Source organism: Crocuta crocuta, unplaced genomic scaffold (assembly GCF_008692635.1).
Source record: "Crocuta crocuta isolate KB4526 unplaced genomic scaffold, BGI_CrCroc_1.0 scaffold26, whole genome shotgun sequence".
Classification (NCBI taxonomy): domain Eukaryota; kingdom Metazoa; phylum Chordata; class Mammalia; order Carnivora; family Hyaenidae; genus Crocuta; species Crocuta crocuta.
Window position 1 is genome coordinate 214,203 of NW_027532249.1, and position 17,012 is coordinate 231,214.

Sequence of the window (17,012 nt, forward strand, 5' to 3'; positions counted from 1 at the left end):
CAGGTCCCAAAGGCCACAGTCCTAACAACCAAGTCCTAATCAGACACAGGAGCAACAGTAAGCACAGCAGCAGTGATTCGGCCCTGCCTGCACTCCAGGGTCACTTGCTGTGTTCCTTGAAGCCCTGAAGTGAGAGAGGCATGTGGAGCTCCTGGGAACGGAGCCTCAGCAGAATAGCACAGCCCCAGTCAAATGTGCAGATGACCTTCATTTTGAACTCTGGGCAAAACACATCAATGAAAACAGACTGCATTCTCAAACACTAACAACTAGAAAGTATAAAGGTTCTACTCTCTACAGGAATAAAAGGGTTCAGAGAATTCTCAGAATGAAAATTAGAGTACACAGTACACAGAGAGAGTGTTCTTGGGGACAAGCATGCTGATGACATCCAGATTCCAGAGAACTCTGCTACTGATAACCTCTCCCTTTAAGACCCTCCCCTCCTTCAAGCTCACAAGGGGGTATGTGAGCACCCTTGCCTCATACTTGTCCTCCCACACTCTCTTCTACTTGAAACAGGAAAATTCTACTAAAAATATATCATAAAAGGCAAATTAAGAAAAGACCACATCACTATAGGATATCCACAGCTTGGATGATAGATGGGAAACCCAGACCCCTCCTCTCTCTCCACACATTGTGTAATAACAGTGACAGGTGATTCCTGGCTTTTCCTTTGCCACTCCTGAACCCTTCACTCCTGCATGGAGACTGCTCAGAAGCAGCTGGGCCCCCACAGTATTTTGTAGTACTCAGATGTGGCTCTGTTGCCAAGGGCCTGATATTATACCGCCTCGAGAAAATAACTCATAGGACAAGTAAAAGACACTTTATATTAAAACAAAACAAAACAAAACAAAACAAAACCTCTCACTTTTGAATGCAAGTATCAGGTGAAATTCAGCACACCTGTTCTTCAAGGTGTCCATTTTCAAGACATCTGCACTCCAGATCTCAACCACAGACCTTTCTGGGGCTTCTGGGGACCTTACCCAGCAATTTCCTGTACTGCACAGTCAGGGCTCAGGCAGGCTGAGCACTCTTTACTTCCTGCTGAAACCACCACCCTTTCAAGGTAGCAGTTCCTGGCCACGTGTTTTCTCACACATGCATATGCACATGAATGCGCACATACACACATGTACACTCACATCCTCCTGCCTTACACATCATGTCACACCACTGATTCCTCCTCAATGTGCTCCAAGCCTGGGAGGCCCAGGGTGCAAAGGTTGTAGATACAGAGCAACAGACGGTATGGTGAGGCCTATTACCTACCCCCTAGGAAACACTTTAGACAGGCCCTGAAGAGGCATATTCTTCAGACAGACAAATGCACATTACTGCTTCCTGAATTAAAGTGGCATCTAGCCCTGTGCCTAGGAACAACAGTCTGTGCGCAGAAATGGGGAAGATGCCAGCTGAGGCCTGACACTGCACTGGGGCCTTGCTGACTCGCCCTCCCTCGCCCTGGTCTGCCCACATCTGGCCTTACAAGATGCCATCTGTTTTCTTGTGGCTGGGGAGAGGCAATGTGCAATGGTGTACAGAACTTGGGGTATAAAGAAAGAAAAAATGCTTGTGATTTTGGTTTTGGGAATGGGGTGGGAAGGAGAGGCTAAGGAGAGGATGAATTCTGGAAGAAATATTAAAAACAGAAAGATTAAAAAAAAAAAAACCTATAGGAATAGTAGAGTCCCGAGAAAATAATAGGATACCTTAGGGTTTCTAAAATTTCATGTGCCCAATATGGACTCTGAACACAGCCCACTTGGCCAGTTTTCCTTGATTCCAATAGATACTGACATCAACAGAGTAATGCCAAAAAGCAACCCATGCAAGGAAAGAATTTTAGGCCAAAGTCAAATTTTCACACTCCCCCTCCTTTCACGGGGTTCTAGTTCATAATGTTATAATGGATGAGTCACTGCAATCCAAACACCAGAAATGTTATAATACATTTAGCCTACAACTTACAGGATGCCATCACAGCACTTTATTACTATAAAAACAGTGACAGTGATGATGGTGATGATGACATCTCTCTACTTTTATAGAAATATCCTTAAAAAACTCCAAGCTCTGCAGTGGTGAATTACAGGAACAGAGAAGATTGTGTGAGGTCTGTTGGTCTAGTCTCTGGTTCAATGAGGAGCTGAACTGACTCATACTAGAGGCATGAGTGTCTGTACTATTTTTAAAGAACTCTGGGGAAGCGTGGTTCTACCACCTTAGGTTCCTAATATAACACTCATTTCTATTTGTGGGATGGTTAACACCATCTTCCATGTAGTCTTTCCTCCATTAATATATCATCCTTCACAGGAGTCCTATTTTCTAAATGTTTAAAGCTCCAGATGTGTGATTTATGCCTTACAGACTCGATAAATGGGGGTTGGGGGCAAAGTCTGTGCCTCTCATCAACCCCCTCCTTTCACCTGGCCAAGAATACTGTGACGTCACTGTAAGGGCTGACCGCTTTCCACAAATCCCTGCATGCCACCAAAAATGGCTCCTCTGCCACCTAACCAATGGCAGCATTCTACTTTGTGCTACAATCTACTGGGAGCACTGAGACTGTGGCTAGCTGCCACAGGGACTTACTCTGGGCAGTCCCTCTCTCCCCGTGTGAGCTTTCCTAGGTCCTCACCATGGCTCAGACACAGCGACCAAGTATCTGCATTTCCTGGGAAGGGCAGGTGTGGTGAGATAGATGACAGCCCAGGGTGGGGGGTGGGGTGCCTTACTCTTTATTTATGGCTCTGTGACACTTTTAAAGCACTGAATGTTCCTAAATGTTGGTAAATTCTTTCCCCAATCCTACAGAGACAGGACAGTGGGGGCAGGAAGACAGGTGGGGGCAGGAGTTGGAATCTACATGGACCATAACTGCCTCAAGTTTGTGAACTGTTAGTTTAAAAATACTCTTGGAGACTTTAATGGCTGAATGAAAATTCACAGTCATTAAACACCATAGTTTGCGGGGGGAAATCCAGCCTGTGTTATATGAATAACTTCACAGCTTGAAGTTCAGAAGGCAAACAGTAAGAGCTGTAATAATAATGATTATCTTATATATTTTGAATTTTCTTTTCCTTGGGTGGGTTGGCTACTCCAGTCTTATCCCATAACAAGTAGAGCAAAAGAAAGGGAAAAGAACCACCCCACAGAAATACCCCAAATTGGTGTCCATCACCTCCCAGCTTTATCTTCCTTAAGAAGCTCTTTCCTAACCACTTGATGACAGGCTCACTACCCTTGGTGTGGGGGGTGGTCCCTAGCACACAGCTGCACTCTGCCATAGTACTATCACTTATAGAGCCCATTTTCTGGAGTAAGGTCTGGGATAGTACCTTGATCTTTTCTAGTATCTTCAGTAGGTAGCACATGACCGGCACAAAGTCAGTGTTCATTTTAGATAAAATGCTAAAGAAATCCCTAGAAGGAAGGCTCCCAATTGCCTAATCTGCTTTTAACAGTGTCTAGCACAGAACTGTATTCCACCAAAAACTAATGACTTCAGTGATGAAGTTTTGCCAAGGGTTTTCCTATTTCATAAAAGTTATTCAATTATTACTATTCTAGGCAGTGTGAATGGTCCCTGGAAAAAGAACCTCATGGTTGCTATAAGTTACCTGTTTACAGAATCCTATTTATGTTAATATCTTTATATAAAATGTTTTGCATGATAAACATGGGAAATGATACCTATGTTCTTAGGAGGAGAAGTGAAAGCACAGTGCAGTCAAATGGCACAGGGCTCTCTGAGGACAAGGTATGGTCCACATCTGCCTGACTCTAGCCTGTGGCCAGGTGCTTTTGATGACATTGGCAGGCAAGCAGCAGTGAGCAATCATTACACTGACTACCAAATGCCTACAATGCAGATGCTGCGAGTCCATCCAGCTGCTAGAATAATGTCTTTTTAATTCACTAAGGTCCAAGCATTCATCTAATACAACTTTTCATCATGCATCTTAGAATCTCGAGTCTCATGATCTCTTCAGAAAGAAATCTAGCTAAATATGTTCCAATCAAAGATGATTGACAGGATTTTCTGAAAACATAGCAGAGGAGTAAGAGCAATTACAAACCTTTGAGAAGTCTACCCCTCTGCTATGTTATAAATGGAAAAAAAAAACATACATAAACTTATACTTCTCTCTATAGGATTCATTTAAAATCCACCCCCACCCCACCCCCACATTATTAATTTAGGAAAATGTATCAGAAAAAAATATACAGCTGCACAAGTAACCATCTTCTTCACATTTTAGAGCAGTGGTTCCTGAATGATCCCTAGCTAGCAGTCTGTCTGTCTGTCTCTCACAGTCTCTCCTCTCAGAGTCACGGTTTGCTTTCCTAAGGTCTATGGTTACTAGACTGGTGACCCAAGAAACAACCCAGTAAACCGCCCACATCTTGAGAAACACATCTTTTCCCTCAAATGCTGTTTTCAATGACTCAGGGTGAAAAAAAGTACCTACGAGTCTAGCAGCAAGTAATAGCATTTCCGGAGACGGGGTAGGGGGGACTTAGTCTCATGTACAGAACATTTGAAAAAGCAGAACTCCAGAGCAACAAGCCTGTGTATTTATGTATAGCATCTCCAACAGGAACAAACTGATCACAGATGAGAAAGAAGATGAAAAAGCCTAAAACACATCTTTCTACAGAGTCAAGACCTGAACCGTTCTTAGACCTGACAGACCCTTCTTAAGGAGATACAAATTTCTTGAGAAAGAGTTTCTACTCTTCTCAACTCTGTCCTCAGTCCAAACTTCAAAAACAACCACCACAAACCCCGGAGAGCAGGCATCACCCACAGCTGACCTCTGAAAGTGTACCTTTGTTCAAGAACAGGTCTTTAAACGGGGCCTCCTTCAGTGTGCTGTTGTTCAGGTGGTCACTGGACATAATCGAGTCCTCTGCCAGGGGGAGTCCAACCGTGATGCAGCCCCCCCTCCCCCAGTTCAAAGCATCCCTTCAGCTTCAGGCAATCTCCTCTTTAGGCAGCACAGAGCAGCAGTTATAGCCAGCGTGGGGTGTGAGAGAGTGTGTGTGTGCGTGTGTGTGTGTGTGTGTGTGTGTGTGCATGCTTCTGTCTGTCTCTCTCTCTACTGTATCAGCAGGGCCCAGCCCAGGTGCTAGACTCAAATGCTGTGGCTCCGACCGCAGACTGTGGCTACCAATTATCAACTGCCATCCACAGAAATCAGGAGCTCTGTGGCAGGAAGTTGGTGGTGTCACAGAACAGATAACAAGTCCAGGGTCTCAAATCCTGAGAGCAGCCGAACACCCAAAGTTGTATACAGCAACATACAGCAATGATTAGTCTGCATTTCTTGTGTTTGGCCTCACATGGGACATGTTACATGTATAGACCAGCAGAATGCAGCTAGACAGATCATCTTGTTCCACTGCATTCAATAATCTTTTTTAACAGGCAAGTATCAAACCAGACAAGGCAGAAAGGCGGAGACCTACAAATCTCAATCCAATATTTCTTCCCTTGATCTCAGCTAGAAGCTTTCATGGTTGAAGAAATGAAGAGAGAGCTTACCGAGGCAGTGCGTGCAAACAGGCAGGGACGCTTAGCCACTCATGCTTCTCTGCTCTGGATCTGGCTTCAAGAGCATGTCCTGGCTTGAAGTGCCCACAGCGTCCCTCATGCCAGGAGCTAGGTTTCAGGCCATCCTCGGGGTCTCCCTCTCCCCAGAGCCTCTCTCTAACTGATGGGAGCAGTCCACATGGCTCTTGCAGCTAAGCTGTGCACTGGCAACTGGCAAAGTCATAACCACAGCACGAACCACTCGGTTTCTCCCCCCTCCCGCTCTCACTTCACTGTCAGCCCTTCACTTCTCTCCCCTCTATTTCTCAATGCATGGTGGCAAAAATATACCACAGAGAATGCTGGAAGGTCAGGACTCTCACTCTTAACTATTAGGCAGTTTGAGTTTACAAGGTTCAGAAATTAAAGAATACAAATGGTAAAGCAGAGACCTCTCTCAGGAGGCTCCTTTTTCCTGGTTCATTTTGTGCAAGCACAGTGTTGGTCTCCCCAGAGGTCTACACGGTTTTTCATATGTGCGTTAAAACATCTCCGGTGCATTCTGATGCCCTGGGGGTATGTGAAGAGACTTAAGGGATGCCTGCGTGTCTGCTGTAGCACTTTTCATAAAAAATCAGTGTGGCCACAGTGAAAAGGGCAGCGTGCCATAGTAATACTGCAAATAACCCCAGCCACAAGCATTGCTCTGTGCTCAGAATAGCCTTTGTTTTTCCTTATTTAGGATAAATAGCAATGACATGCGGACCGTAACAATAGTTTTGGCTGTAGGAGGAGTTGTCAAAGCAAAACTAAATGCTGTTGGTTACTACCAGCATTAGAAATGAAGACAGTTACGTCAGCAGCCTGTCCCTGCTGTCGGTCCCAGCATGTCACCTGGGGCCAACAGCAGTGTTCCGGGCTTGATGTCATCACCAGGTCCTCAGGTTGGCCAGAAGGCACCACTATTTCATGTTTTAATTACTGATGGTGGGGGCAGGAAAGGAACAAAAGAATAGTCAAGAAGATTTTTCAGAGATTTCATGTGGATAAAAGAAATGGGAATTTCAGCAGGAAAATTAACAGTTGCGTACATTTGCATGTGCCAATCAAGACAGTCTGATTTTTCTTGAGCAATTTCCAAATTTAAAACATAACTCTCCTTTCTTGCTCTGCTTTTCTCCAATTTCTTCTCAGAGTCACATGGCTGGGTGAATGAAGAGGGTGAGGCTCAGGAAACTGGGCTGCGGTGTGGTCACCAGGGCAGGGGACCTTCCTCAGAGAAAAGCCAGCATCAGAAAGCATCAAGCTTCAGACACTGTGGTTTTAGGCTGGCCACAGTCTGAAAAGGCTGTTGGTCTTTGGCTCTCCCTTGTCGCTACAACCTCAGGTCCTTGCCATCTGGGGATGGCACTTTCTAGTCAGTGCAGTGGGAGTGACAAGATCACTCAAAATCAAATTCTTAAAAGGGAATATTCACAAGACTGCATATGACTGTCATGCAAGTCTGTTTTTGAAAATCAAGTAGTCAATATTATGAAAATATTAGTCAACATTATAAAAACTGGCTCCGTCGTTTGTTAATGGATATATCTCATTTTGAAATGATTACAAATAGTCCACTTTGGGGTTTAACATTAGTTATGATGTGTACTTCATGTATCAAAAAAAAAACAAACCCAACATATTTTTCACCTTTAATGGCTGCATTGTATTCCACTCAGCCTTAACACACTTACTGTGTTTGCCTGGCTTCCTTATCACTGGGCATTGGAGCCATGGGAGTCAATTTTAATTAAGCTCCTTGTTTATTCTGTTCAATTGTTCCCAATGTTTAATCTATTTAAAAATCACTTAAAAAGCCTTTGACTTTATGGATGAGTTTGTTTTCAAAACGGTGCCCAAACCGCACAGCAGGCACACGGCTGGCTGAGGTGGGTATTTACCAGAGCCGCTGTGGGCTATGTTTGACATATGCTGGCCATGCTGCCTGATTAACACCAGTGTGTCACCACTCGTCAGCAAGCACTACAGGGTTGTCAAGGCTAAATCACCAGGTGGTGGTCTTGATTTGTTCTATTTCCTTTTAAGCACTAGCCTGGGAGGGTGCTTCAGGAAGAAAACACAGAGGTCAGACCAGGAGTTCCCAGAAACCAGGGGTTTATGCCTTGATAAATACCCATTATAGTTGATGGCATGTGGATCACCATGCTGGGACTTTTTAACTAATGGGTGCCAATATTTCTCTTCCTTTAATTCAGAGAAAATGGCAGTACACACAGCAGAAGGGTGTGGGAAGAGACTAGTCTGCTGAACAAAAACACGTAAGTAGGAAAGTGTAAAAGCCATTTGCATTCAAGAATTCTTTCTCCCCTCCTGGTCTGTAAATATGGATCTCTAAAATGAGTACTCTGATGGGCTAACTGCTTTTACTAGCAGTTTAAAAAAATGTCCCAAAGCTGTATGTGGTTTCCCTGGGTAGAGCAGAGACCTTGGAAATGGTGCAAGGAAGGGTGGTGTAAGATAGACATTTTCACAGGGTCTGTTGGTAGCAACAAGGACCTGAAGAGCTGTTGTCTCCATAAGCCCACTCTACCAACATTGTCAGGTTTCCGCTATAAAGGTCTTTGTTTCATTAGTTCATTTGACAAATATTTACTATGTGGTTACAGACCCTAGGAGGAAATAACTGGACCTTCAATGCAATCTGACAGACAAGCATTCATTGTAGGGCTGAACTTGTCTTAGGTGCTATGTGTAGGTAGTTACTTATTTAAGAAACTGAACAAGCAAGCTCTAAGGACTGGCTTCCAGCCAGGTCTGAATGTGACAAGCTGAAGTGACTAGGATCATCTGTGACCTCGATGGCCAGAAGAGGCAGCAGAGGGTAGGGGTTTCAGCTCAGGGGCTACTCAGGACTCATTAGCTTCAAAAAATACCTCTGGGTGGTAAAGGGGTGCTCTGCTATACCAGAATCTTTCTCTGTCACATATAACTTGGGTTAGCATCTTGCCCGGTCCAATCCTTGGATTTAATCACCACAGGTTTCTTGGTCATGCCCTGTTGTCTCTCCTCACCATATTCCTACCCTCAAAGGGTATCCCACTCACACCAGAAATTTTCACAGATAAATATTTGGAGAGTTAGGAATATTTTTATAATGATTATGTAGCAGAAAATTAGCATTATAAGCATTTCTAAAGATCTACTATTGTGTTCTAGGCACTTTCAGGCACCATATATCTTTTACCTTCATGCCATGTTTTCTTATTCCCACTTTACAGGGGACGAAGCTGAGGTTCAGAGAGGGTGAGTACTTTGTCCAAGGTCAAATGGCTACTAAGAGGCAAGCTGGGGGTTGGAATCCTGGGCAGCATGACTCAAAAGCTCCTACCCACCCCACCCATAATTCTACTTAATGCACAGTGAACCTAGAATTATCCAAACTAAAGTCCCCTGAACCAACCAAAGTATGTCAGCAGATCAATACTGGGATTTTTAAAGCCTTTCTGCTTGATCCTTTTAGGTACTAACTTGCAAATCCATATTAAAGATTCTGTATCTCCATGTTGCCAGAGGCTCTTGGAACATTTTATGTGTCTTGTATACCTGTTAATGTGACTCCTGTTAAGAATCAATGGCTCTGTCCATTACAAATTCCTATTCTTTGAGGTTTATAACTATGCTGTAAAAATCTGCTCTGAGGTGAAGTTTTCCACATAAAAATTAAGCCCTGGAATTTGGCCTTTAGAAAACAAAACAGTTCATTTTAAGTAAGCTTGCTACGCTTAAAGTCATGAATGAGGATTTTAAAATAACACTGGCTCCCATAGACTCAAAACAAAGTAGTAGTTTGATACTTGTGGACCTTAGCCTATAGCATGGAATAATTTACTAATGTAATCTTAATGTATTGCTTAAAAATTGCAACACAGAGGTTTTTATGTAGAAATATGAATGCTCTGCATATGTTCCAACCACAGTGCTTGATACCCCCATCATCTGGTAGAAATGTCAGCAAATATTAAAAATATGCAACATGATAGACCTAGCAAGCTGACAAGGTGGATTAAAAGCTTACTAAATAAGTTTGTCTAAATTAAATAGCCTTAAAATAGCTTCCTAATATGCAATGATACTCCTTATATTAAAAGACTTTGGAGTTTACCTTACAACATTATCTATGCCACCATAATATTTTTTTCTTCTAATGAAAAAAAAGAATTATGTATTATTTTGTTTTTATGGTGATATAGATTTTCATAATGGCTAAGCTACTCCCTACTAAGTAGGTTACACACCTTTGAAAATTGCAGTTACTCTTCTAAGCCCCAGAAAAAAAAAGAAGGAAGGCAATATAAAGTTTTCATGGTAGCTAACTTCTGGGACTAGTTAGACCCAAGTATGGGATCCAGTCCTGCCATCTGACCATGTCAGCTTGATCTCAGCCCCTGTTTCCTCATCTGTAAAGTGAGGCCAAGAATACCTATATCATAGGGTAGAAGGAGGCCAGTATAAGAAGACATAACTAAACTTTTACCACTCAAATTCGTCCAAGGAACAGCAGCATCAGCATCAGCTGGGAGCTGGTTAGAAGTGCAGGATCTTAGATCCTGCCCTGGACTTTACTGAACCATAGTCTGCATGTGAACCATATCCCCAGGTGATTCATCTGCACATCAAAGTTTCTTCTTAAACTTTGGTCTAATTCAAACTCCTCATTCAGATGAGCAAACAGGGGCTTGAAGAATATATGACTTGTGCACACCACACAAAGGAAATGAGAGTGGGCTAAAGGCAGGGTCCACCACCACAGGGCAGGTGTTTGCTACTGTCCTCCCTACTGTGCTAATGGGCTGTTACTGATCCACCCACACCTCTTAGAAAAAGCAATAGGGGTGGACTGTGTTGTCAAGGCTCACAATAATGATGAAGCTAATCAGCTTAAGTTAGGAGTTTCTGGTGTTGGAGTACAATTTCTAGGATATTTGGCATGCTTCATACAAACCTCAGAAGTCCCTAAGGACTTCTGGATATCATGTTAAGACAGAATTCTAATTTTGCTTTCTGGAAAAACTCAACTGCCATGAGCAGAATCTTCTTAAAGACAGAATTATGAAGATGCCGTCAGTCCACTCCTATGAACTTGGTCTGACTCTCACATCTTCCTGGGCCTCTCTGTTCCCTGAGAGAGCCAGATACCGGGGAAGTAGAGTCCTGGCACTTGGGTTCCAGTAACAGTTTTCCGCTTCTTTTTTTTCAGTAATTTTAAAAAAGTTTATTTATTTTTAGAGAAAGAGAGAGAGGGAGAGTAGGCAAGCCAGAGTTGGGGGGAGGGGGAGAGAGAATGAGAGAGAGAGAATCCCAAGCAGGCTCCATGCTGTCAGTGCAAAGCCTGACACAGGGCTCGAACTCATGAAAGTGTGAGATCATGACCCAAGCTGAAATCAAGAGTCAGACAACCAACTGAGCCACCCAGGCACCCCACCAGCTTTCCACTTTTGTTGCATGCATTCTTTAGTGGTCACCTGCTGATACCTCCCCAAACTGTTTTCCTATCAACAAGACTTACTGATGGTGCCTTCACAAAACTGCCATGTCATCCTCAAGGGGGGAACCCATTAAAGGTGTGGAAGAAATGATCAATTCTAGCGTCATCACATTTCAGGTAAAATATTCATATATTCTATATAGAAACACATCAAATATTTAAACGTTTCAAATATTCAATATGGCTATTTAGAAAAACATTCCATTTTGCTTTTCAAACATATTATATTTCTCAATTTCTTCCAAAAGCTAGAAGGCTGAATAACCTTCACAACTCATCATATTTCTGAACAGACCATTAAAAATACGCTCAAGATGTTTACAACTCAGATCCTAGATACTACGATTCTATTCCCAGTTCTTAACCCCATAAAAACTTTAACTGCCCCCTGGAGATGGAAATACCACTTTCATTAGCACTCTACTCCAGGCAAACATTGTGCATTCTAACACACATACAGTATATGGCACAGTACATGGCATCAATACTTGCTGTGTGTTACTGCTAAATTACTGAACAATGCTGTGATCATTATTCTTGAAGATTTGAGGGCAGAAGTCCCCATATAATCACAAGCATTTCTTGGACAATCTGAATGTGGAGGTGAGGTGCACGCTATCGTCTCTGGTGCTACTCTTTGTCTTGCTTATAAGTTCTAGGATGTGTTTGGGCAGTTCTGAGACCTTTAGGTTCCTGGCTTTTGTTGAGAAAAAAGTCAAAGCACATTCCAGGGTTTTTAGTCACTGTTTTAAAGCAGATGCTAAGGCAAACACTAGAAAAATCACAGGCGAACATCCAAGTTAATCCAAAATCACATCAGATCTATATAATTACACTCAGTTCTCATCCTTGGCACTTTTAAGTGCCTAGCACACATATACTTTAAAAACAAGAACCACTGGTCTCTGGTATCAGATCGACTTTGAAAACATGAGGTCAATCCTCATTTATGTCAGAGCTGAGCACTCATTATATACCAGTCACTGTGAAGTGACAGGATACAAAGAAAGCCAGGAACTTTCCTGTCCATGATATCCCTAGTTCATCCTGAGCAAGAGCTAGTGAAATACGGAGACTGGCAGAGTGCTCAGCAGGGAGCAGGTGAATGAATGAATGAATGAATGAATGAGCAAACTAACAAACGAGGGTCCTGTAAAAGGAAGAGCTTTAAACCTAAATAATAATAATAGCTAATACTTATATAGCACTTACTATGTGCCAGAAAGTATTCCAAAGCATTTTACTCATTTAATTAAGCCATTTAGAAGCCGGGTTCAAGGAAGACTCCTCAGCCAAATCCTATTTTTTAGAAGGACCTTGATCAATAATCCCCATTTAAATGATTCAAGGAATGAATGAATTCTGAGACCAAGGCTCTTGGAAGGGCTGAGAGAACACAGAGACCATTTAACTCTACCATCTGAGAAGGAAGTCTTCACATCTCAAGGAAGACACAGTAGGAAGCAAACTTAATTGCACCGTTGGGCAATTATTCCTTTAGGTTAAACTAAGCCAGATTCTGGTAAATTAAGGCTATTGTCTTTTATCCCTTTCCTTTTCTTGGGCTCTGAAATGATGAAGTGGCTGGTTCTACACTGATAGTATAAAAAGGTAAATAAAAATAAATGTAAGTATTGATAAAAATCAGAGTTTTCCAGAAAAAAGCACCTCCCATCCTTTTTTTTCTATCTCTAGTATATTATGCCCATCACCCTTTCTTTTCTTTCTAATTTAAAACGTCCTCTTCATTTACAGATTCATATTGGAACCCATTCTAATACTGAAAATAGTAATGTGCCTGAAGGAATTGTTCAGCTTAATATCTTATTCATTTGTGAATTGAAGAGGACCGAAACTAAAAGATAATTTTTAAGCCCACTATAATGTCAGTCAGATTTCTTTGTTTAAAATGAGGGATCTTTCTCCAAAGGCAATGAAATCACCACCTCATGTGCACGTGAGCCCCTGATTAACTAGAGATAATGGAGATCAACTAGGCTTTGAGAACATCTTGCCACCATGAAACAGGCAGAAACCCAAATGATCAGGAGAGTACACACTCAAGAGTGCCTTTTATGTGGATAAGGGGAAATGTGGTCCTGTTTTTTATAAAAAGTGACCTTAAATCTGTTATTCTCAATAATAAGCACTCAAAATAGTAAAGCAATAGAATACAATAAAATAGAGTGGTAATAATAAAAATGTTTGAAATTTTCATAGGATGAACAGTTTTCTGGCAGAAACTCAATCTTGGTTATACAAATGAAATAGAATTTTTTTTTTTTAATTTAAAGGGCCAGAACTGGTAATATTGCAGATGCCTTTACAACTTTTTCCTTGTCAACTTTGTGTAAACAGAAAAACTTTCCAAACTGTTGATTTATCATTTAATTCTCTTAGAGGCAGAAATCCTGGCCAAGGCTGGTACAATCTGGTCACACATCCTCTTGTTGGGGAGTCTTAGTTCACGCAGATAAAACAGCAAATGGAGAACCTTGATCAGATTTCAGATAAATGGCTCCTAAGTCTCTCTGTTGTTATTCTGCCCCCAGAACACTTTGGGGTCTAATGCTGGTCAGGAGACCTGTTTCTATTGCTAACTCTACTGTTGCCAGACTGCCATTAGTAAGTCATATCAAGGCTCAGTCCTCAGATGTTTTCTCACTTCACTCCTGGAGCCAAATGCCAGTGTTTTGCACACTTCAGTCCTTCAAGGCCCACCCTTAGGATTCTTAAAATATCTGCATTCCACCTGCACTATCATTTACTTAAGAGCAACTTTTAACTGGACTTTAAATTAATTCGTTTGAAAAAATCTTAAGCTCTCCTAAGTAATAATATCTATGAAATAACACATGTGATATCCTAGGGATTTTTTTGTGAAGTATATTATTAAAAATTTATAGTAAAAGTAAACTTGAATATTATTTTTAATAGTATTTACAAAATATAAAGAAAAATGTCTTACTATTACCCATTTACTATTTAGTTTTAGTCAATTACTGTGGTCGCTTCGGCAGCACATATACTAAAGTTTTAATCAATTACATAAGGAAAACATGATTTATCCACATATATATTTTAATGTGTTTGAAACTGAACATATTTAAAATATAGTATGGGACAGCTACTTCTAAAGTAGAGGAGTAAGGAGCTCCATCTTCTCACTATCCAGGAAAATAAATAATAAAGACTATTTAAAATTAACCATTTAAAGTCTCTGAAAACTATCCAAAGGGCATACAACAAATTAAGACATATTTAGGAGCCAATTAAGCCTAAAGCAAGAAGGAGGGGAATAATAAAAATTAGGGCAGAAAATAATGAAATATAAAAAGAATAGAGAAAATCAACAAAAGCAAAATTTGGTTCTTTGAAATGATCAACAAAATTGACAAACCTTTGGAAGACTAACAGAGACAAGGGATTAAAAAAAGTCTTAAATTACTAAAATTAGAAACAAAAGAGGCAATGTCAGTGTACCCATCTTACAAACATAAAAACAATTATAATGAAATAACATGAACGGTATGTCAACAAATTAGATAACTTAGATATAATGGAAGAATTCCTAGAAAGGCCCGTACTACCAAAATTGATTCAATAAGAAATAGAAGGTCTGAATGTACTTATAACAAGACATTGAATTAGTAATTTTATAAATTCCCACAAAGAAAAGCCCAGGCCCAAATGACATTATTGTTGAATTTTACCAGACATTTAAAGAAGAATTAATACTGGTTCTTTACAAATTCTTCTAAAGAATAGAAAGAGAGAGAACATTTCCTAACTCATCCCAAGAAGTAAATATTACCCTGACAACAAAATCATACAAAGACATTACAAGAACAGAAAAATCTCTTATGAAATCAGATGCAAATATCCTCAGCAAGATACTAGCAAACCAAACTTCAGGAATGTATAATAAAGATTATGTATCATGCTTACTGGGATTTATTCCAGGACTGCAGGTTTGTTTCAACATCCAAAATCAATTAAAGTACTACACCATATCAATAAAATAAAGACAAAAACACATGATCATCTCAAAAGATGCAAACAATGTGGTAATCAAATAATGTGGGACTGGCATAAGGCTAAGTATTGCAAATGGAATAGAGAGTCCAGAAACAAACCCTCACATTTACAGTCAGTTCATTTTTGACAAAAGTGCCATGACCAATTGCTAGGGAAAAAAAGTCTTTCCAACAAATGGTAATCACACAACTTGATATCCACAAGCAAAAAAATGAAACTGGTCCTCTTCCTCCACAAAAATTAACTCAAAATAGATCTAAATCTAAGAACTAAAACTATTATAAAATCTTAGGAAAAAACCGTAGGAGTAAATCTTTGTGATCTTTAATTAGGCAAAGTCTTCTTAGTTATCTCACCAAAAGCACAAACAACAAAAGTATATACATAGTAAGTACTTCAACAAAATTAAAAATTTGTGCATCAAGACAATCCACACAATGAGAGAAAATGTTTACAAATCATGTACCTGACTATAAAACTAGAGCATACAAAGAACTTTTATAACTCAATAATAAAAAGACTCCAGTTAAAAAATGAACATAGGATCTATACAATTTTCCAAAAAGATATACAAATGACTAACAAGCACATGAAAAGATGTTCAGCATCATTAGTCATCAGGGAAATGCAAATCAATACCACAGTGAGGTTCTACTTCACACCCACGAGGATGACTATAATCAAAAGGTTGATAATAACGAGTATCGGTAAGAAAATGGAGAAATGGAAATCCTCCAACACTGTTGATGAGAATGTTAAATGGTGTAGCTGCTGTGGACAAGAGTCAGGCAGTTCCTCAAAATTAATCATGCACTGTATGACCCAGCGATTCCACTCTAGGTATAGAAGCAAGAGAAATGAAAATATATGTCCACAAAAGAACTTCTTTATATATATATATATATATATTTTTTTTTTTTTTTAAATTTATTTCTGAGAGAGAGAGACAGTGTGACCAGGGGAGGGTCAGAGAGAGAGGGAGACACAGAATCTGAAACAGGCTCCAGGCTCTGAGCTGGCTGTCAGCACAGAGCCCGACGTGGGGCTCGAACCCACGAACCATGAGATCATGCCCTGAGCCGAAGTCGGACGCTTAACCGACTGAGCCACCCAGGTGCCCCCACACAAAAACTTCTATACAAATGTTCACAGCAGTAATACTTGTAATAGCCAAAAAGTAGAAACAACTCAAGTGTTCATCAACAGATGAATGGCTAAACAAAATGTGGATATCCATAGAATGGGATATTATTTAGCTATACAAAGAAATGACACATGCTATACCACATGGATGAACTTTGAAAGCATCATGCTAAGTGAAAGAAGCCTGTCACAAAAGACCGCATATCATATCATTCCATTTGTATGAAATATCCAAACTTGGCAAATGTATAGAGACAAAAAGTAGGTTAGTGGTGGTCTAGAGCTGGGTGCTTGGGAGAAAGTGGGGGTGACCATTAATAGATATGAGGTTTAAATGCACTGATATAGTCATGAGTGCACAACTCTATGAATATACTAAAAAATAATTAAGTGTCACTTTAAATTGGGGGAGGATTATATGGCATACGAATTATATATCTCAATAAAAACTATGAAATGAAATTTTTTATGATTAATAATAACTTATGCTAATGTTTATAATTTTTAGATTTCCAGCTTCAATGATCAATGAGGTTGCTTTTGCAATTTTTGTTTTGTGCCATTGTTTGTAAGCACCTTCCAAGGCGTGAATGATGCTTATTCTCAATAAGTATAAACTTAACCAGAGTATAATTATCAATATATTTTTCCTTTTTAACAAAAATTTTGAAAAACCGGAAACATCTATAAGAATAATGAAGCCATGGGGGAGAAGACGGGGAAAAATAG

At 40.4% G+C, this 17,012-nt stretch overlaps 1 protein-coding gene across 21 annotated transcripts in view; it reads right to left on the reverse strand.

Annotated features, from left to right (window-relative positions):
- LDLRAD4 (low density lipoprotein receptor class A domain containing 4) overlaps positions 1 to 17,012 on the reverse strand; it is a 433,421-nt gene that overhangs the window by 26,802 nt on the left and 389,607 nt on the right. Inside the window, exon 1 of one of the 21 annotated variants that reach the window (XM_077778120.1) lies at positions 5,567 to 5,772. The exons of 18 other annotated variants lie outside the window; for them this stretch is intronic. Coding sequence is in view for 1 of the 3 variants with exons in the window: in XM_077778118.1 (XP_077634244.1) it covers positions 4,851 to 4,920 (70 nt within the window). In the remaining 2 variants the exon portion in view is untranslated. Of the gene's footprint in view, positions 1 to 4,836; positions 5,025 to 5,566; positions 5,773 to 17,012 lie in introns of those variants that run through there. 2 more of the 21 variants (XM_077778118.1, XM_077778122.1) reach the window with 2 other exon arrangements.